The 14990-nt window shown below is 41.9% G+C and overlaps 1 protein-coding gene and 1 long non-coding RNA gene across 6 annotated transcripts in view; one reads left to right on the forward strand and one right to left on the reverse strand.

Annotated features, from left to right (window-relative positions):
• The window catches only part of MORC2 (MORC family CW-type zinc finger 2), a 61970-nt gene extending 58547 nt beyond the window's left edge, over positions 1-3423 (reverse strand). For 4 of the 5 annotated variants that reach the window (XR_004298158.1, XM_032395127.1, XM_032395128.1 and 1 more), the window contains exon 1: positions 2215-3423. Coding sequence is in view for 4 of the 5 variants with exons in the window: in XM_032395127.1 (XP_032251018.1) it covers positions 2215-2282 (68 nt within the window). In the remaining variant the exon portion in view is untranslated. The remainder of the gene's footprint in view (positions 1-2214) is intronic. The other variant, XM_032395129.1, reaches the window with a different exon arrangement.
• A 260-nt stretch (positions 3424-3683) lies between these two features.
• Positions 3684-14510, forward strand: LOC116626049. Its single transcript, XR_004298159.1, has 3 exons — positions 3684-6157; positions 7301-8005; positions 9645-14510. It is a non-coding gene; the product is annotated as an uncharacterized LOC116626049 (long non-coding RNA).
• Positions 14511-14990: the final 480 nt, after the last annotated feature.

A 14990-nucleotide genomic window follows, 5' to 3' on the forward strand; every position in this document is an offset into this window, starting at 1 on the left:
CTTCCTATTTCTAAAGGTGACACTGCATATCACTTAACACAGAGAAGATCCATCCACCATCACTAGGAGTAACAAGTCACATCTTATGAAAGTTTCCTGTAGAAATGAATTTCCATTCATGTCACCATGATAAATAAATTTTGAAATTGGTTATAAGCTAACTTATCATGGTACTTTAGGGTTCATATTTTCTTCTGGCAGGACTGGACACATCCAAAAATAGACAACTTCAAAGGTGTGACCCAGATTAGAAAATCTAAAGCTTCCAAAATGGTACATCCAACCCTCAAATGTTCATCCAAGCAGGTGGTTCCAATTCAATATGGGTAAGTCAAATTCACAGAAATTCTCCAATTTCACTTTAAACAAGTGACTTAACTAGAGCTCAATTCTTTACCTTAGTTCTGTTCACCTATTAGTAGAATAGCAAAAGACATAATATTCCAGAACCTCAAATTAAAGGTTTTTGATAAATTGAATAGATCTTCCAAGTAGGAAGTAAACCGTTTGTTTTAGAAGCAAAACAAGCCCTTAAAGGTAAAACTGACCAGAGTTAGTACTGCCTAATGGTTAAAGACACTAACCACTGTGGCCAAATAAATCTTATTGCCTTATAATTTGATGCCTTAAATTTGCCACTTAGAAGATGTGTAACTTTTGGCATGTTATTCAATCTGAGCCGGTTTCCTCAACTGCAAAATAGGAATAATCCTTACTCCAGCAAGGTTACTATAAGGATTACTTTACACATCTTTAGAAGCAGCAAGAAGCAATTAACTGTTGTAACTATTATTTTATCATCAAATAAAGTCCTTGGGGGAAACTAGAACAACCCACCCAGTTTCCCAAGTCCCATTCATGGTCTTCCAACGTTATCATATAGTCTGTCATTCCAAATTTGGACTCTCATTCCACAATTTAGAACTGAAGTAACCATTTATCAAACCCAATCACCTGTGAACATCTAAGTGGCCTTCAAATGCTTGTTCTTAAACATGCAGTTCAAATATAAAAAAAGGATACTGAAGATTTTGCCCAAGACTGTTACCAACTAGGTAAGCAAGCTTGATCTACCACCTTATCTAAGTGGGTTTCAGATTCATCATCAATAGCATGAGACTTCACTTAAATGGCCTCTACTCTAAAACTTTCTAGTTCAATAAGCTTCCTAAACAAAAATAAAACCAGGCTATCACCATTTGGCAATTCACTTCACTACCCAGAAAAAATTTATTTCCTTGATCGGAAAAAGAGCAAACAAAAAACTACTCTCATCACAAATAATATATTGTCCTTTCCCATAAAAAACTAAAATTTATTTTTATTATTTTATTATTACTAGATGATTGAAGTCTACATCCTCAACCCTCAGTGTGGTTCATCAGATCTCTGGGCCATTCATGTAGCTGCTCATCACTTCTCCAGGCACTAAAATGGTAGAATACTTACCTTCATCTCGAAAGTGACAAACGAATGTGTTAAAACGCTATGTGGTTATGATCCCACCGAATTACTTCCAAGAGAGTGGGCATAAGAATTAACCCTGAAACATTCCAGGTCAACATGGGATAATGATAATCTCTTCATGAACTCAAGAACCATAAACACATGTGTTCTGTGATTTGCACACATTCTGGGGAAAGGCTAAATTGTGGGTTTAAACAAGTTACCATTTCCTGCTTAGCACATAAAATCTATATTGGATGTAGGGACGAATTTCCCAGGAAGATAAGGCCAACTGTTTGCTGAAAAGAGAAACTAATAATTTCTTCTCACAAGTTGTCATTTAAAGGTCTTCGGTCTTTTTTTTTTTTTCTTCTTGTTAGGAAAAAAAGACTTGTTATAACCTAACTGTTTTGGCTGTTGTCACTAAAGAGAAACAGTTGATTCTAGAATAGTCCAACTTCTGGCGATCCAAAGAAGAGTATTTGTTGGATTCCTATCAAACACTTGAGTGAAACAACTCAAAATATGGACTTCAAAACAACTAAAATTTGCATTTGGTCAAATATATTTTGATCCAACAAATGAAGATCGTATTCTTCTGGATTGGCAACAAATATTTCACTGATCTCAGTTCTTCAATACAGAGCTTAAGACTCATCCAGTGATACATCCCCAAAAGTAAAAAAGCAGAATTTTCTGGGAAAAGGAGTTCTGTATTATCAAGGAATGAGTTAGCAGTGACCTCAGTGGCACCTAAAGGATACTTACGAATTTGTATGCAGATATTCAAAGGTTAGCTGAGCTCGATTCAGACTGCTGTAATTTGTGAAAGCCATGAGTGCAGTGAGGTCTCCAGTCCTTCACCCACTAACTGGGAAATACAACCTTACAATGGAATAGATTTTGCAGGATTCCTTCCAGTAAAGGTTTGGTAAGTCTGTGCTCCTTACTGTTAAACAAGGTTACCTAGTATCTATCCAAAATATATTCTAAGAGATGTCTAACACTACAATTGGTTTCGCTTTTAAATTTTTTATCTTCTTAATGACTGTGATGTAATATTCTGGAAAAAACTGTTATAAATCTGTAGTCTTAAAGAGCTTTAGCATTCAGTTGCGATAATTCAAGGAGTTGAATGTAGATGGTCTTGGAGTAGATGGTATTGGGAGTTGGAGGTTTTATTACTGCTCCATCTTCACGTTCTTCAAGTTTTTTTGCTCCTCTAAATTTCCGATCAGAAAATTTACCAATCTGGAAATTTACCAACTTCTGTCATGAAACTGGACAGTCACCCATTTCTTCACCAATGATCCCAGGGTTCTTAAATAGGCCCCAGGCTGGCGGCCATGAAGTCGATGGAGTGCATATGGCGTTAGTTCCGGCTTCACCACCTCCCAACTGAATGGTCTCGTAAGCGCTGGTGACGATTTCTGTTTCCAAAGCCCAGACCCAACCTAGTGCGTGCTCCCGTCCCAATCTCCTCAGGGTAGTGGGTCAAATTACCTCACAATGACCCACAAAAATGCCTCAGAATTGACCCGCCCAAATCACCTGAGGCGGGCAGCGCCCCTCCCCCACTCCCTCAGACAGAGGCCTCCGGCTCTCAGGCCCTTCCTGGGCCTGGGTTCCGAGGCCGCCGCCTCCTCACTGAGAGGAGTTAGTCCCAGCTTTCAAGGCTCGGACGAGGGCTGTGTGGAGAGCGCACAACCCGACCGGGCGTTGCCCGGTGCTCAAAGCTGCCTTTGTCCCTCCCCACGGAATTGGAACCCAACAACCGCAGCGCGCTCTTGGAACCATGTGCTGCCTCCGCCGCTGCCGCCGCCGCCGCGAGACCAGCCGCCCACGCGCCGCGCTGAATGAGATGATGACAGGACTCAGCACCACGGAATTCGGCGTTTAGGGCTGCTCTGCCGCCGCTGCCGCAGCCGCCACAGCCACCTCAGCCACCGCTTTGTCTCCGCTACTGCACACAACCCGGTCCGCCTCGCGCACTCCCCGACGCCCCAAGCCCCCGAGGCCTCCGCGGCGCATTCGGCCAATCACAGAGCCGCAGGTCCTCCCGCCCCCGCCCTGATGCGACGCCTCCTGATTGGCGGGTAGCGGGTCTCCACATGACCGGATCTTGCTAGCCGGGCCCGCCCCTGTCACGTGAGAGAGCGCGCCTCTCTTCCTGCTTTCATGACCCTCTCCGCCATTTAAAGAAACAGTACCGGGGGCGGGCCGAGCGACGCAGCCGGGACGGTAGCTGCGGCGCGGACCGGAGGAGCCATCTTGTCTCGTCGCCGGGGAGTCAGGCCCCTAACTCGAAGAAGCCCTGGCGCGCCCTCCCCCCCTCCCCGGTCTGGTAGGGCGAAGGAGCGGGCGCGCGGTCGATCGAGCGATCGGTTGGCGGCTCTTTCTCCTGCTCTGGCATCCAGCTCTTGGGGCGCAGGCCCGGCCGCCGCGGCGCGCGCCCGGTGGCCGTTGGCGCTCGCGCCGCGTCTTTCTTCTCGTACGCAGAACTCGGGCGGCGGCCTATGCGTTTGCTATTCGACGAGGAGTCGTCCGGGTGGTCGGCGGCGGCGGGCAACTGCTCCGCCCCGCTCCCGGGGAGGCGGCGGCGGCGGCGGCGGCGGGATTTGGCGCGGCCGGGGAGGCGGGGGTGGCCGCGGCCGGCCTGGAGGCCTGGCGCCACCCTTCGGGGCCTGCAAGGACCCAATTGGGGGGGCAAGAGGGCGCTGGGGGATGGTTGGTGGTGGGCTTTCTACTTTGCCTTTTCCTCCTTATGCCCCCTTAGTGAGGGGCGGGAGCTCTGGCGGCAGCTCCGGGGTGGGGAGACAAGCCCTGGAGTCGGAAGAGCTGGGTTTGCTTCCGGGCCTAGCCACCAGCTGGCCGAGTGACCTTAGGCAAATCACTCTGTAATTTGTCGGCGCCTCAGTTTCCTCCTCTGCCTATCAATGTTTGTGGGGTTGAAAGCGCTTTGTAACGTATAAAGCGTCGGTGTACGTAAGGGATGATTATTGTTTGTAATGGGGTTTTTTTTGAGTTGTAAGAAAAGTTAGCAATTGCCCAGTTCTTGAATTTTGGAACCTGGGAACCTTGGATTGAAGTTGGAGATCCCCCAAACTCCCCGAAATTGTATGTAGAAATAGTGGGAGTGTGCATTTTGGGGACTGAGGATCCATCGCCAGCAAGTTATCAAAGGGGGCTGTAACCCAGAAAAGTTAAGAACTACAATTGTTTTATGCCACAGGGAGGAAATTGAGGCCTAGATGTCATTTGGGACCCTTCACAACCGATTTGAAGCCCCTGTTTGAATCCCTGGGATATGTGAGCTGTTTCTATGCATAATGGATATTTGGGGTAACAACACTCCACTGCTTGGCTTCTATTCTGAGTCCTTTCCCTTTACCATGGGGTGCCTGAAGGGTGGCTGACACGTTGGTATGGTTCAATGGCACCCAACATAAAGCAGCTAAAACTAGAAATGGGTGTGTTCTCTAGTATCAAGAAGCCTGTTGAATCTTTGGCCCAGCAGTTCTTAGTGTTCTGCTGCTTATACTGGTACCTGACTACCTGTCTCTTTCATTGACCATTTTCCACAACCATGGTTGCCATCCATTACTTGCTTCCATTTTATATCCTTAGTCTGTGCGGTTGGTAGTGAGCAGGCTTATTTTTAAATGGTGCTGCCGAGTCCAGCTAATTAATGGTGCAGGTGGATTTTTAGCAAGCTGGCTCACTGGTACACAGACTAAACCAGGCCTGGAATTCCTGAAGATGTTTGGGGGTTTATCTTTATTAATTGAAGGTTAACACTTTGAAGAGTTTTGTTATGACTTCTGCTGAACTTCAAAATCAGTAGATTTGGAAGTGTTTCAATGCTTAACTTTTTCCTGGCCTGCTTTGTATTCTCTTTGCTTGCAAGTGTGTTACTAAGATGGCCAAAATGCCAGTTATTGCTTCTTTGTTAATTGTCAGCTGCTTTTATCAAATTCCAGGCCATTGTCCAGCAAACACTATAGAAATGTTTGAACAGTTGGATTTCAAACATTTTCATTTTGTGGAGTGGTGCTTACCAGTGGTACAGCTCTAAGCAAGTGAACATAAACACATTTAAGTGTATTTTGTCTGGTTAGGTGTTTACCTGTTTTGCTATTTCATACAAATGTCTGAGAAAATCAGTTGACTATTCCTTTTACGTAAAGGGCAAAGACAAATGATCTCACTTCCAGAGAAATGACTGTTTTGGAGAAAAATGTGTTGGTCTTTTAGCTCTTTTGTTATTATCTGGATGTACCTCAAAAGAATCTTAAGACTGTGGTGATCTTATAAGATGCTTTCCTCGGGAGAAAGGAGGAAAAAAAACAACTGGAACTCAAAGCTTGAAATTCTGTGACAAAACATGAGATGTCCAGGATAGGAGGCCGAAAAGGTTTCACTACAGTGTTCTGCACTAGCTGGAGTAGATGCTTTTCTGTGTAGCCACGGGATGGCCTCCAGATTTCCAGATTTTCAACACTTGGGACCTGAAGAGCGTGTCAGGATGTGACAGGAACTCTGGAGCTGAATATTTTTGGTTTTGAATTTGGGGGCTGTTGACCTTGCTTTGAGAAGAGACAGCAACTGAGCAAGCACTGCCACCAGCACCATTACTGGGAATTTGAAGACCTGAGTTTCTGCCAGACCTTCAGTGCAAACTCTAGCAACACTCCATCAAAAGTGAACTACGGTACTTGCCATTTTCCAAAATGCCTCATTCTTTACTTACCATCTCTGCACTTTTGTTCATGCTCTACTTTGGAATGTATTCCTCTGGTTCTTCACCTGTCAGAACACTGCCATTTCCTCAATATCCACGTCAGATGCTCTCTACTTCCATGAGTCTCCTTAACTTTATCTTTTTTTAAGTTTCATTTTCTGTTGTTTACCTTTTAGTTATCTTTGCATAGCATACCTTGTAAAGTAGTCATTTGCAAGCATTTGCTCTTTTTCCAGATAGCAAGCCCCTTGAAAGCAAGGGCTTTGTTTTAAGGATTTTTGCCCGCATGTACTACCTACACATGATGAAGCCTTTCATAGAAGGGGGTAATTTAGAGAGTGGGCTATCGGAATAAACAGTAAGCGTTTGCTTAATTGCTGTGTGGTAACCTAATTACTTTTGATTAGGAAAAAGATCACTAGTTATGGGTCATGTTTCTTTCTGTGTTTCATGGTGGGTTTTGTTTTGTTTTGTTTTTTTAATTCTAAATTTAAAAAGATTTAGGGAGCCCTCAGATGTGAAGAGAAACTGAAAGATTGCATAGGGTATTAACAGAGGGTGCAAATACCAGGGTCTTATTCCCGGGGTACCTTATTCTCTCCCACACAAGATGGGATCTTGTTAAAATGAAAGTTAAAGACCACTTCTAAAAAAGTACAGGTCATAAGATAATTTGAGGAAAGCATTAGAAAAGGAAGAAGGACAAGATCTCCTTTGGTGTTGGTATATAAATTTAAATTCAGTTCTTCTCGTGCTACCAGTGGAGCCACTTCTTTCTCCCCAATCAGGCACTACTCAGCAGCCTGAATACAATCAAATTACTCCCCCAAATTACGAGACTTAGGGCAGTTCCTGTTTGCTGCTTCCCTAGGACAGTTTGTTCTCAAGAGTCAGGAAGCAGTCCCTGCCAGAGAACAGTTATCACTGATTGTTAATCAGAAAGCTTTTTTTACTCCCCATTTATCATTTGTCAGCTTCCTAGCTAGGCTTATCTAGAACTAGTACCCATCAGGCAGCTGATATGTTGACAGCACACCCACCCTAGTGTTAGTGTCCTGTGTTTGTAATTCCATGCATTTGTTATCTTACCTGTTTTGTTCCTGTCCCTTCCAGTCCTGTGCCTCCTGATTGCTGAGTGTTCACCTGGACCTTCTGACCACCTTCCTTGTACTATTCCATCAGCCTACAGATCTGGTACCTGGCTTTTGCCCTTGGTGATTCCTTACTGCTGAAGAAGACACCATTCCAGTGGACCACTGTGATCCAAGAGGCATTCAACCATCATGATGTAGCCTTCACTTCCACTCCTGTCCTGTTCCACCCAGATTCAGCACAGCCCTTTATAGTGAAGTCAAACTGTTTAAGTCAAGTAGCTGAAGCTATTTTATCACAACAAAGGCCCAATTTGTTCCTTGAGTGTGCATTTCATTTCTTCAGTTAAAGCCTTCAGAGACACATAATAAATTTGGACCAGAGGATTTTTAGTTATCAACACTGAAGAATGACAACATCTTTCCAAGAACGGCATTGGACCATACCCCACAATTTCAAATGATTGAAATTCATGAAGTGTCTAGGATCCTCTCCAGGTCACTGGATCTTATTCTTTTTCCACTTCAAGTCTATAGTAGCCTACTGAATAGAAAGCAGATATTGGGATTAAAACAAAGGCACAGTGAACTCACAGCATCTTTGGGATTACTCAGGAACCAGAACTTTTCACACAAATTTAAGAAATTCTACCAAGGAATCCCTTTATCTAACAGCATCTCACAAAGCTACAGTCAGATTCCAGAAAAGGCATCTTGATACATCCAGGTAGAACCTATAATGGTAATCCTTTATGTTTATATAGCACTTTATAGTTTCAAAGCACTTTTACATGCATTAATCTCAATTATCAAAATAACACAGTAAATTATAATCCCTTTTTGCAAATGAGGAAATGGAAATTTAAAAGGTTATCCAAGGTGACACAGCTACAAAGTGGTAGAGGTCAGGCCTTCTGACTCCCAGTCCAGTTCTCTCCATGGAATTAACTTAGCTTTGACTTTACCTGCAGTGTTAAGATGACTAGAGATTGGTAACCCCAGAAAAGTTTTCAACTTCCTGATCTGGTACCCTCAGTCAGTCAGGATGTCATAAGTGTAATCTTGTAATGGCTGCACCTAGACCAGAATTCCATGGCAGTATCCCTAAGGTTTAAGAGAGGACTGTCTCCATAGTGGCAGATTATTCCAGTCAACAAGGCACATGTTCATCTGACAATAAGACTATGTAACATGAAACACAAAGCTATGTTTAGATCTGTTGTTCCCATGGTCTTCCCAAATGGCCTAATTGATTGGAGATCCCTGTTCATGTTTTGTTCTCTCTTTTTTTTTTTTTCCTAAGTCTTACTAATAACTCTTAGACACCAAGATCTTATCTATGGTCCTCTACCCCCAAACATATACTTGACATGAGTCCTACATTTTTTTAGAGCAGTGCTGTTCATATATGTGTGTATGTATATTTGATGCATACTCATAACATGTATACGTAGAGCTTCCATAGTCCTGTAAGATGGTAAAATATGTGTTCCCTCCCGATTCATTGTAGTGTATTAAAGGATCTCAGAAGGCTTGCAACAAAGAGCCTCATTGAGCTGTTTAGCCCAGTGTGTCCTAAGTATAATCAAACACAGAATGTTATTGTTGCAGCATTCCTTTAAACGGAATGGGGAAACTGCTTTAATGCAGTATAGCCAGTACTGGAGACCCAGGAGTAAACAGCATCTTTGAAGCCCCTCCCCCCATTTCTGACTTTGTCAGTAACTGCTTGAATTGGTATGTCTTTATCTGAGAGTCCTACATCTTGACCATTACCTCTGTTTTTCTGTTAAAGGAACCGTTAGAAGATCTGTGAGGATATATGGGAAGGGAATGGGGAAAAGTTAATGTTGACCCCCAAATTGGATGAGTTCCATGACATTTAGCAATATACTTCTCTGTCCTTAGAATTGTGCTGTAAATCTAGCTCAAAGGCATTGAATCTCAGGTGGGTGAGGAGATTGGGAAGGGAACGGAGGAGAAAGATGGAAAAAAGGGGGAGGAGGGATGAGAAGGAAATATTTTCTTAGAATTTGAGTTGTGGCCCATTGAGATCTTACCAGTGCTTGAAGAGAAGTCATCTAGCCATGGACTTGGGATAATATTTGCAAAGAAATGGAATGCATTTTGCAGACGTATGCTGACTGCAAAAATCCAATGCTGTTGTCACTTAAAACCAATAGCCTGTTCTCTGATAGTCACAAACCCAATTTGAGGCCATCAGAATTTACAGCAAACTTGAATGTTAACATCATTCTGTAATGTGGCCCATATTAGGGAAAGAATGACTAGGAAAACACCTTCTTGGCTTACCACAGACTTTGCTCACAGTTTCTGGTTTCTGTGACCTATTTTTTGTATTTCAGCATTTTGTGAACAACTTATTCTTAGATCATTGGTTTTCCAAAGGCTTTGTGACCATGAAGCCCTTTGGATGAAAACTGTGTGGAAGCCCAGAGTAAAAGAGAAGCTGCTGTAGATGAAGCAGGAGTGGGGGGCCTGAAACCTGCCACACAAGCATCTTCCTTTACCACCATGGTGACCCCTAAGGAGACTTCTTTACAACACCTAGAATTCTTCAGAACACAGTTTGAAAACCACTGTCCTAGACAACATGTGCAACCTGAATGGCATTCTGATCTGTACCTCTACCCAACCCAGTCCGTGTTCAGTTGATGCTGCACATTCTTAGGAATACTTACCGTGGGCAGAATCAGAAAAGTGCAAGAAGATGGGCATTATCTTTGCCCCCCCAGAGTAGTCATGTGGGCTGAAAGTGGTATCAAATGGACCTAGATTAGCAGCCCTGTACCCCCAGATGGATTTCAAGTCAGTGATTCCTGTATAGTCAGCAATTCATATGTACTCCACACTGACACACCCCCTTACCCAGCCTCTTTAACAAACACCAGATGCTCTAGCGGTACTTGAAATATGTAACTTTGAAGTCTTGATCCTCCTTGGATACCTGAATCGCCAGGTATTGAAGCTGGTACTAAAGTTGATGATGCCTCATTGAGGCCATATTAGACCAACTTGTACATTGGACCTCCCATCATCAGCCATGGTACTTTACTTCGTGTGCAAGGGATAACCATTAACTATGAAAGTAGAACTGAAATTCTGGCAACATTACCTAAAAGGGTACCTGGTTATTCATCTTATTCTCAAAACTACAAGTCACTATGACTCAACCAGTGGCAGTTACACTGCTTCTTGGTTATTATTCAGTTTAACTGCTGTTTCCAGGATAAATGAGCTAATAACCTTAAAAAAATTTCCTCCATCATTGGCATATCTGCTCCACAATTATGAATACTCTGCTCTAACTACATGTAACACCTGATCCACAAGAGACTATTTTTGAATATCCTCTCTCATGTATGTGATTTTAAATGTGATCTTTTGGAAAATTTTCTTCTAACCAATGAGAGGTGTTCTTTTATGATGGCTCTTTTGATGTCTGGTACCATCAACTACAGGTGTTAGGGATATTTGGAGGTAGGCCTCTTGACCAGGCCATGGTAGCTTGCTTGCTGGGCATCTCAAGTTACATATCATCTACCTTTTTGCTGGAAATGTAGACTGACTTGAAAATCTACAAAGCCTGCAGCTAAGATTTTATCAGTAGACTCAAGAGCTTCCTGCAGCTTCTTCCTAATGTTACAAGACCAGTGTCTTGTCTTTGTGGATGTTTTCATGGAATTTCATCTGTCTCAGTACTGTTGTTTTACACTGATTCAGAGTGGCTGACTTCATTCCTTGCTATGAGATACTCTCAGGCATTAAGACACTTAACCTGTTTCTGCAGGATGGATTCAGTTCGTGAACTCCCAGACCAGATCATGTCAAACAAGTAGACTTCAATTTGTGTCGTGAGAAAAATCTCAGTTCTTTACTTCACAATCTACTTAAGGGCCAGCTGTCCTCAACTATACTCTAATGAATGCACTGGTTAAATGTTGGGAATGGTTTCTTTGTATCTTTGTCTCTTATTCTCTAGACTAACCCTGATTACATGACTCTGTCTACAAATCATCAAACAAGGCCTGCGCATCCTCAACTAATAAAAATCTAATGACTAGCTTGCTTGTATATACAACTATTGTTTGTTAATAAGAAGTTATCTACAAACTCCATTTTTCTACTACCTTCAAAATGTCAGCTCGATTTTCTCTTCTGTACTTACAGAAAAAGACACTGATCTACACTGCCAGTCATTTCCTTTAATCCTGTCAAATGCAGTCAAAATGAGGGGCTTAAGGTGAGGATGATCATCTGTTCAAGAGTCTAATGTATGCTGTGTATAAGAATTGATGGTTGAAAATGAAGAAAGCCTAAAACTCAAACCTAGGATCTTAACTACTATCTGCCTGCCTCAGATCTCAATCTAAGTCTTTCAGCAGCACCATCCAACCAATCTAAGGCCTTGTTTATAAGCTGATTCTCAGAGATGGGCTGAGTTTCAGAAGATGGAGACTTGATTACCAAAGAGAGTAGGGCCAACCTTCATGAACCTGGCTCTCCCAACCTTGTCATTCCCAGATGTAGCATAGACTCCTCAACAGAACCTCAAGTCTGAATTGAGAATATAGCCTTCTACTGAGCTGAAAGTTCTGGGGCAGATAAACAGAAAAATGAAAGCTGCTATACCTGACTGGCCCTTTAAGATCAGAAAATGATATCCAGAGTAAACCCTAAGGAATGACCCTGGAGTACTCAGGGTAAAAACTAATTTACAGAGCTTCGATATCAATCTACCCATTTTTCCAGATCACATCCTGGCTATTGGTGTGGCCAGCCCTGCTGAAGGTACCCTATTTGTCTCTTTAGACTCAGCCCTTGTATGCCTTTTTTGACATGTTGGCAATCAGACTGGCTGTGCATGAGAGAACTACAACTGGTATCAGCCTATCTTACACTCAGTTCCACCAAGGAGTTTTGAATAGAAGCAACCTGCATCTCACACACACACACACACACACACCCAGGACTTAATGTTCAACTGGAAGGACTGTGCTATATACTACTTGACCAGCAGCCCTTTTTTTTTTTTTTAAGTGCAGAGTAAGCCTCTACACTTACATATATTTCGTCATTTTCAGCACTTGAGACCCCTTCTACCAGATCTGAAGGACTACAGATTGAAAGCACTGTCCATTCCTCTCTTCTGCAGTAATACAGAGGTGACAGAAATGTACCAGTTCACCTTGACAAAAGACTAAAGGAATGCAAGAAAAGTTTTCCACTGAACTTAAAAGTTACACTGACTTAATAGCCTCACAGAACTATTTGCCAGTGGGAGGCTTGTTGTCCTGCGTTGTGTCTGCAAGATGGTTGGGCTCTCAGATTCAAGGCCACTGAGTTTACTTCTGTTGAAACGCTATTGGATCATCCAAAGTATGCTATTGGACACAATTATTCCATTGAAATGGATTACAAGCTTCCTGAGTACAGGACAAACTTAACTCCTCATGATGTTTTTTCAGAATACTTTTATAGTCAAGAAAGTAACAAATGCCAGCTGTTAGTGAACAGATACTAAACTTTTTCAGTATTATGGGTCATATTGACATCAGTTTTTGATTGACCAGCATCCATTCCATCTCTTTGTAGCAACTCTGTGATGTTTCTTGGAACCACTTTTCCGTATCTTCAGTCCACATGATTCAGACAGTCTGGCCTAACTTGAAGCTTCATGGGTGGACATGTAATTCAGACCTGATCAATCAGCATAGTCCATTCTTTCACCATAAAGATTGGTTCTGGAATGGTCGTGTGATCCAAGTTGGTCCAGTGATACTCAGCCCTAGGAGTTCTACTGAACTGTGGAGGAGAAGCTCAGAAGCTCTCTTTACTGAGGTTGCTTGGCTTTGTAATATGAAAAGCTCAAACCAACAGGGCCCACCATATCAAATGAGCCAGAGAATGAAGCCAGTGCAGAGCCAAATGATGGAGAGACTTGAGTCCTGATGACAATGTTTGTGCCCCTGGATCCAACCGTGCCTGAAGCTAGTATATCCCTATGGACTTTTCAGTTATGTGAGCCAATAAATACCCTTTTTTGCTTTAAGTTACTTTGAGTTGGGTTTCTATTGCTTAAAATTGAGTCACTCCTGACTAGTATACTGTCTCCCCAGCATCGAAACTTGACAAATTCAAGTATTTATTAAACTGGAGGTCATGGCCACACTGAAGTCTTCCAAGCCAGAAGACAAAGTGAAACAGGAAGTGACAATGTTTAAGTTACTACAGAAGCATAAAAATTACATGGTAGAAAAATATAGAAGAAAACCTAAATGTGTATAGGTAAAGGATTGGTTAAATAACACATGGCTCAGCCATATAAAATTACATGGCTGTTAAAATTAATAAAATACAGTTATTGTGTATGAACATGGAAAAATGGCCATGATATATTCAGTGAAACAAACAATAGAAAAATGTATAGTATGAACTCAAAAATTTGTGTTTATGATGCATAGAAAAGTCTACTAATGGCTTTCTTCAAATAGTGTAGATTACATGAGACTTTCAGCTTTATACATTTCTGTATTTGAATATTTTCCACTAATATTACATTTAAACTTTATTTAAAAATAAAGAATTTTAAAAATTAAATTTAGTACTTATTGTTTGACTTGGGCAAGTTACTTACCACTGAGCTTAGTTTGTCAAATAATTTAAAATACCCATCTTTCTGTTAGTGAATATTTAGATAAATATAGTCATCATCCATTAGTGAAGCTGACAAGGTTATTGTACCTTGTTTGAGGAACTCAAACTCAGTGATTGATTCTTAATTTTTCAAGTATATCTCTTTAAATGAGGTTTTTTTGGATTATCAGGATATCCTAGTATCAGTGTTCATCAAAGATTATTCCAGTTCTCAACTGATTAATCTATTAAGTCCTCTATTGCAGTGTTCACAGTAGGTAGGTAGAAGAAAAAGATAGTCTTTTCTTTGAAATCCTTGAGTATTTTGATATCACAGTCAAGTTCAATAGTGACCTTTTTATTGCTAAGTCTAGTACATACTCATCTTACCTGAACTTACAGCAGCACAGTCTGCTCCCATCATATCTTGGCACACTCTTTTTCCCTTAGGAATTGTGACATTTCTCATTTTCTTCCTGCATTTCTGGCTTTTGCTCCATTGTAGATAGTTTTCTTCTCCCCATCATTTAAATATTAGTGTAATGGCCATCCATGGATTTTTGCCTCCCATTTTCCCTTTCCTTTAATGATAAATCCCCACTTTTTCTTTGTAATGCTGTTCCTTTCCATTCTGAGGTTTTAGTGGAACTGTAGATTACAGTATTTCCAGCCTCGTGCCCCCCTAGTTGATCATGTGATCCAAGGCTTGTCCAATCAAAATTCCCCTCTCACCAGGACTTCGAGTCTTAAGAGAGGTGATGCAAACAAAATCAGGAATTGAGTCATTCTGATGGTAGTGTCCCAGGGAAGCTATATCAGAGTTGGTGCAAGGACATTCCCCCATGGTGCCCTGGTTCCTGTTGCAAGGCCTAGTTCCCAAATTTTCCTTTGATTCTGTAGACTACCATATATCCTTAAAATACGTTCCCTTTTCATTTGTCAGCCAAAGCAGGTTTCTCTTGCTTACAACCAAATGACTGAATGATAACAGAAATTGATACCAGAGAGTTAAATGGGCTTCAGACCTTTAGGAACATGGAAGATCTGGAATTGAG

Source organism: Phoca vitulina, unplaced genomic scaffold (genome assembly GCF_004348235.1).
Source record: "Phoca vitulina isolate PV1807 unplaced genomic scaffold, GSC_HSeal_1.0 scaffold82, whole genome shotgun sequence".
Taxonomy (NCBI): Eukaryota; Metazoa; Chordata; class Mammalia; order Carnivora; family Phocidae; genus Phoca; species Phoca vitulina.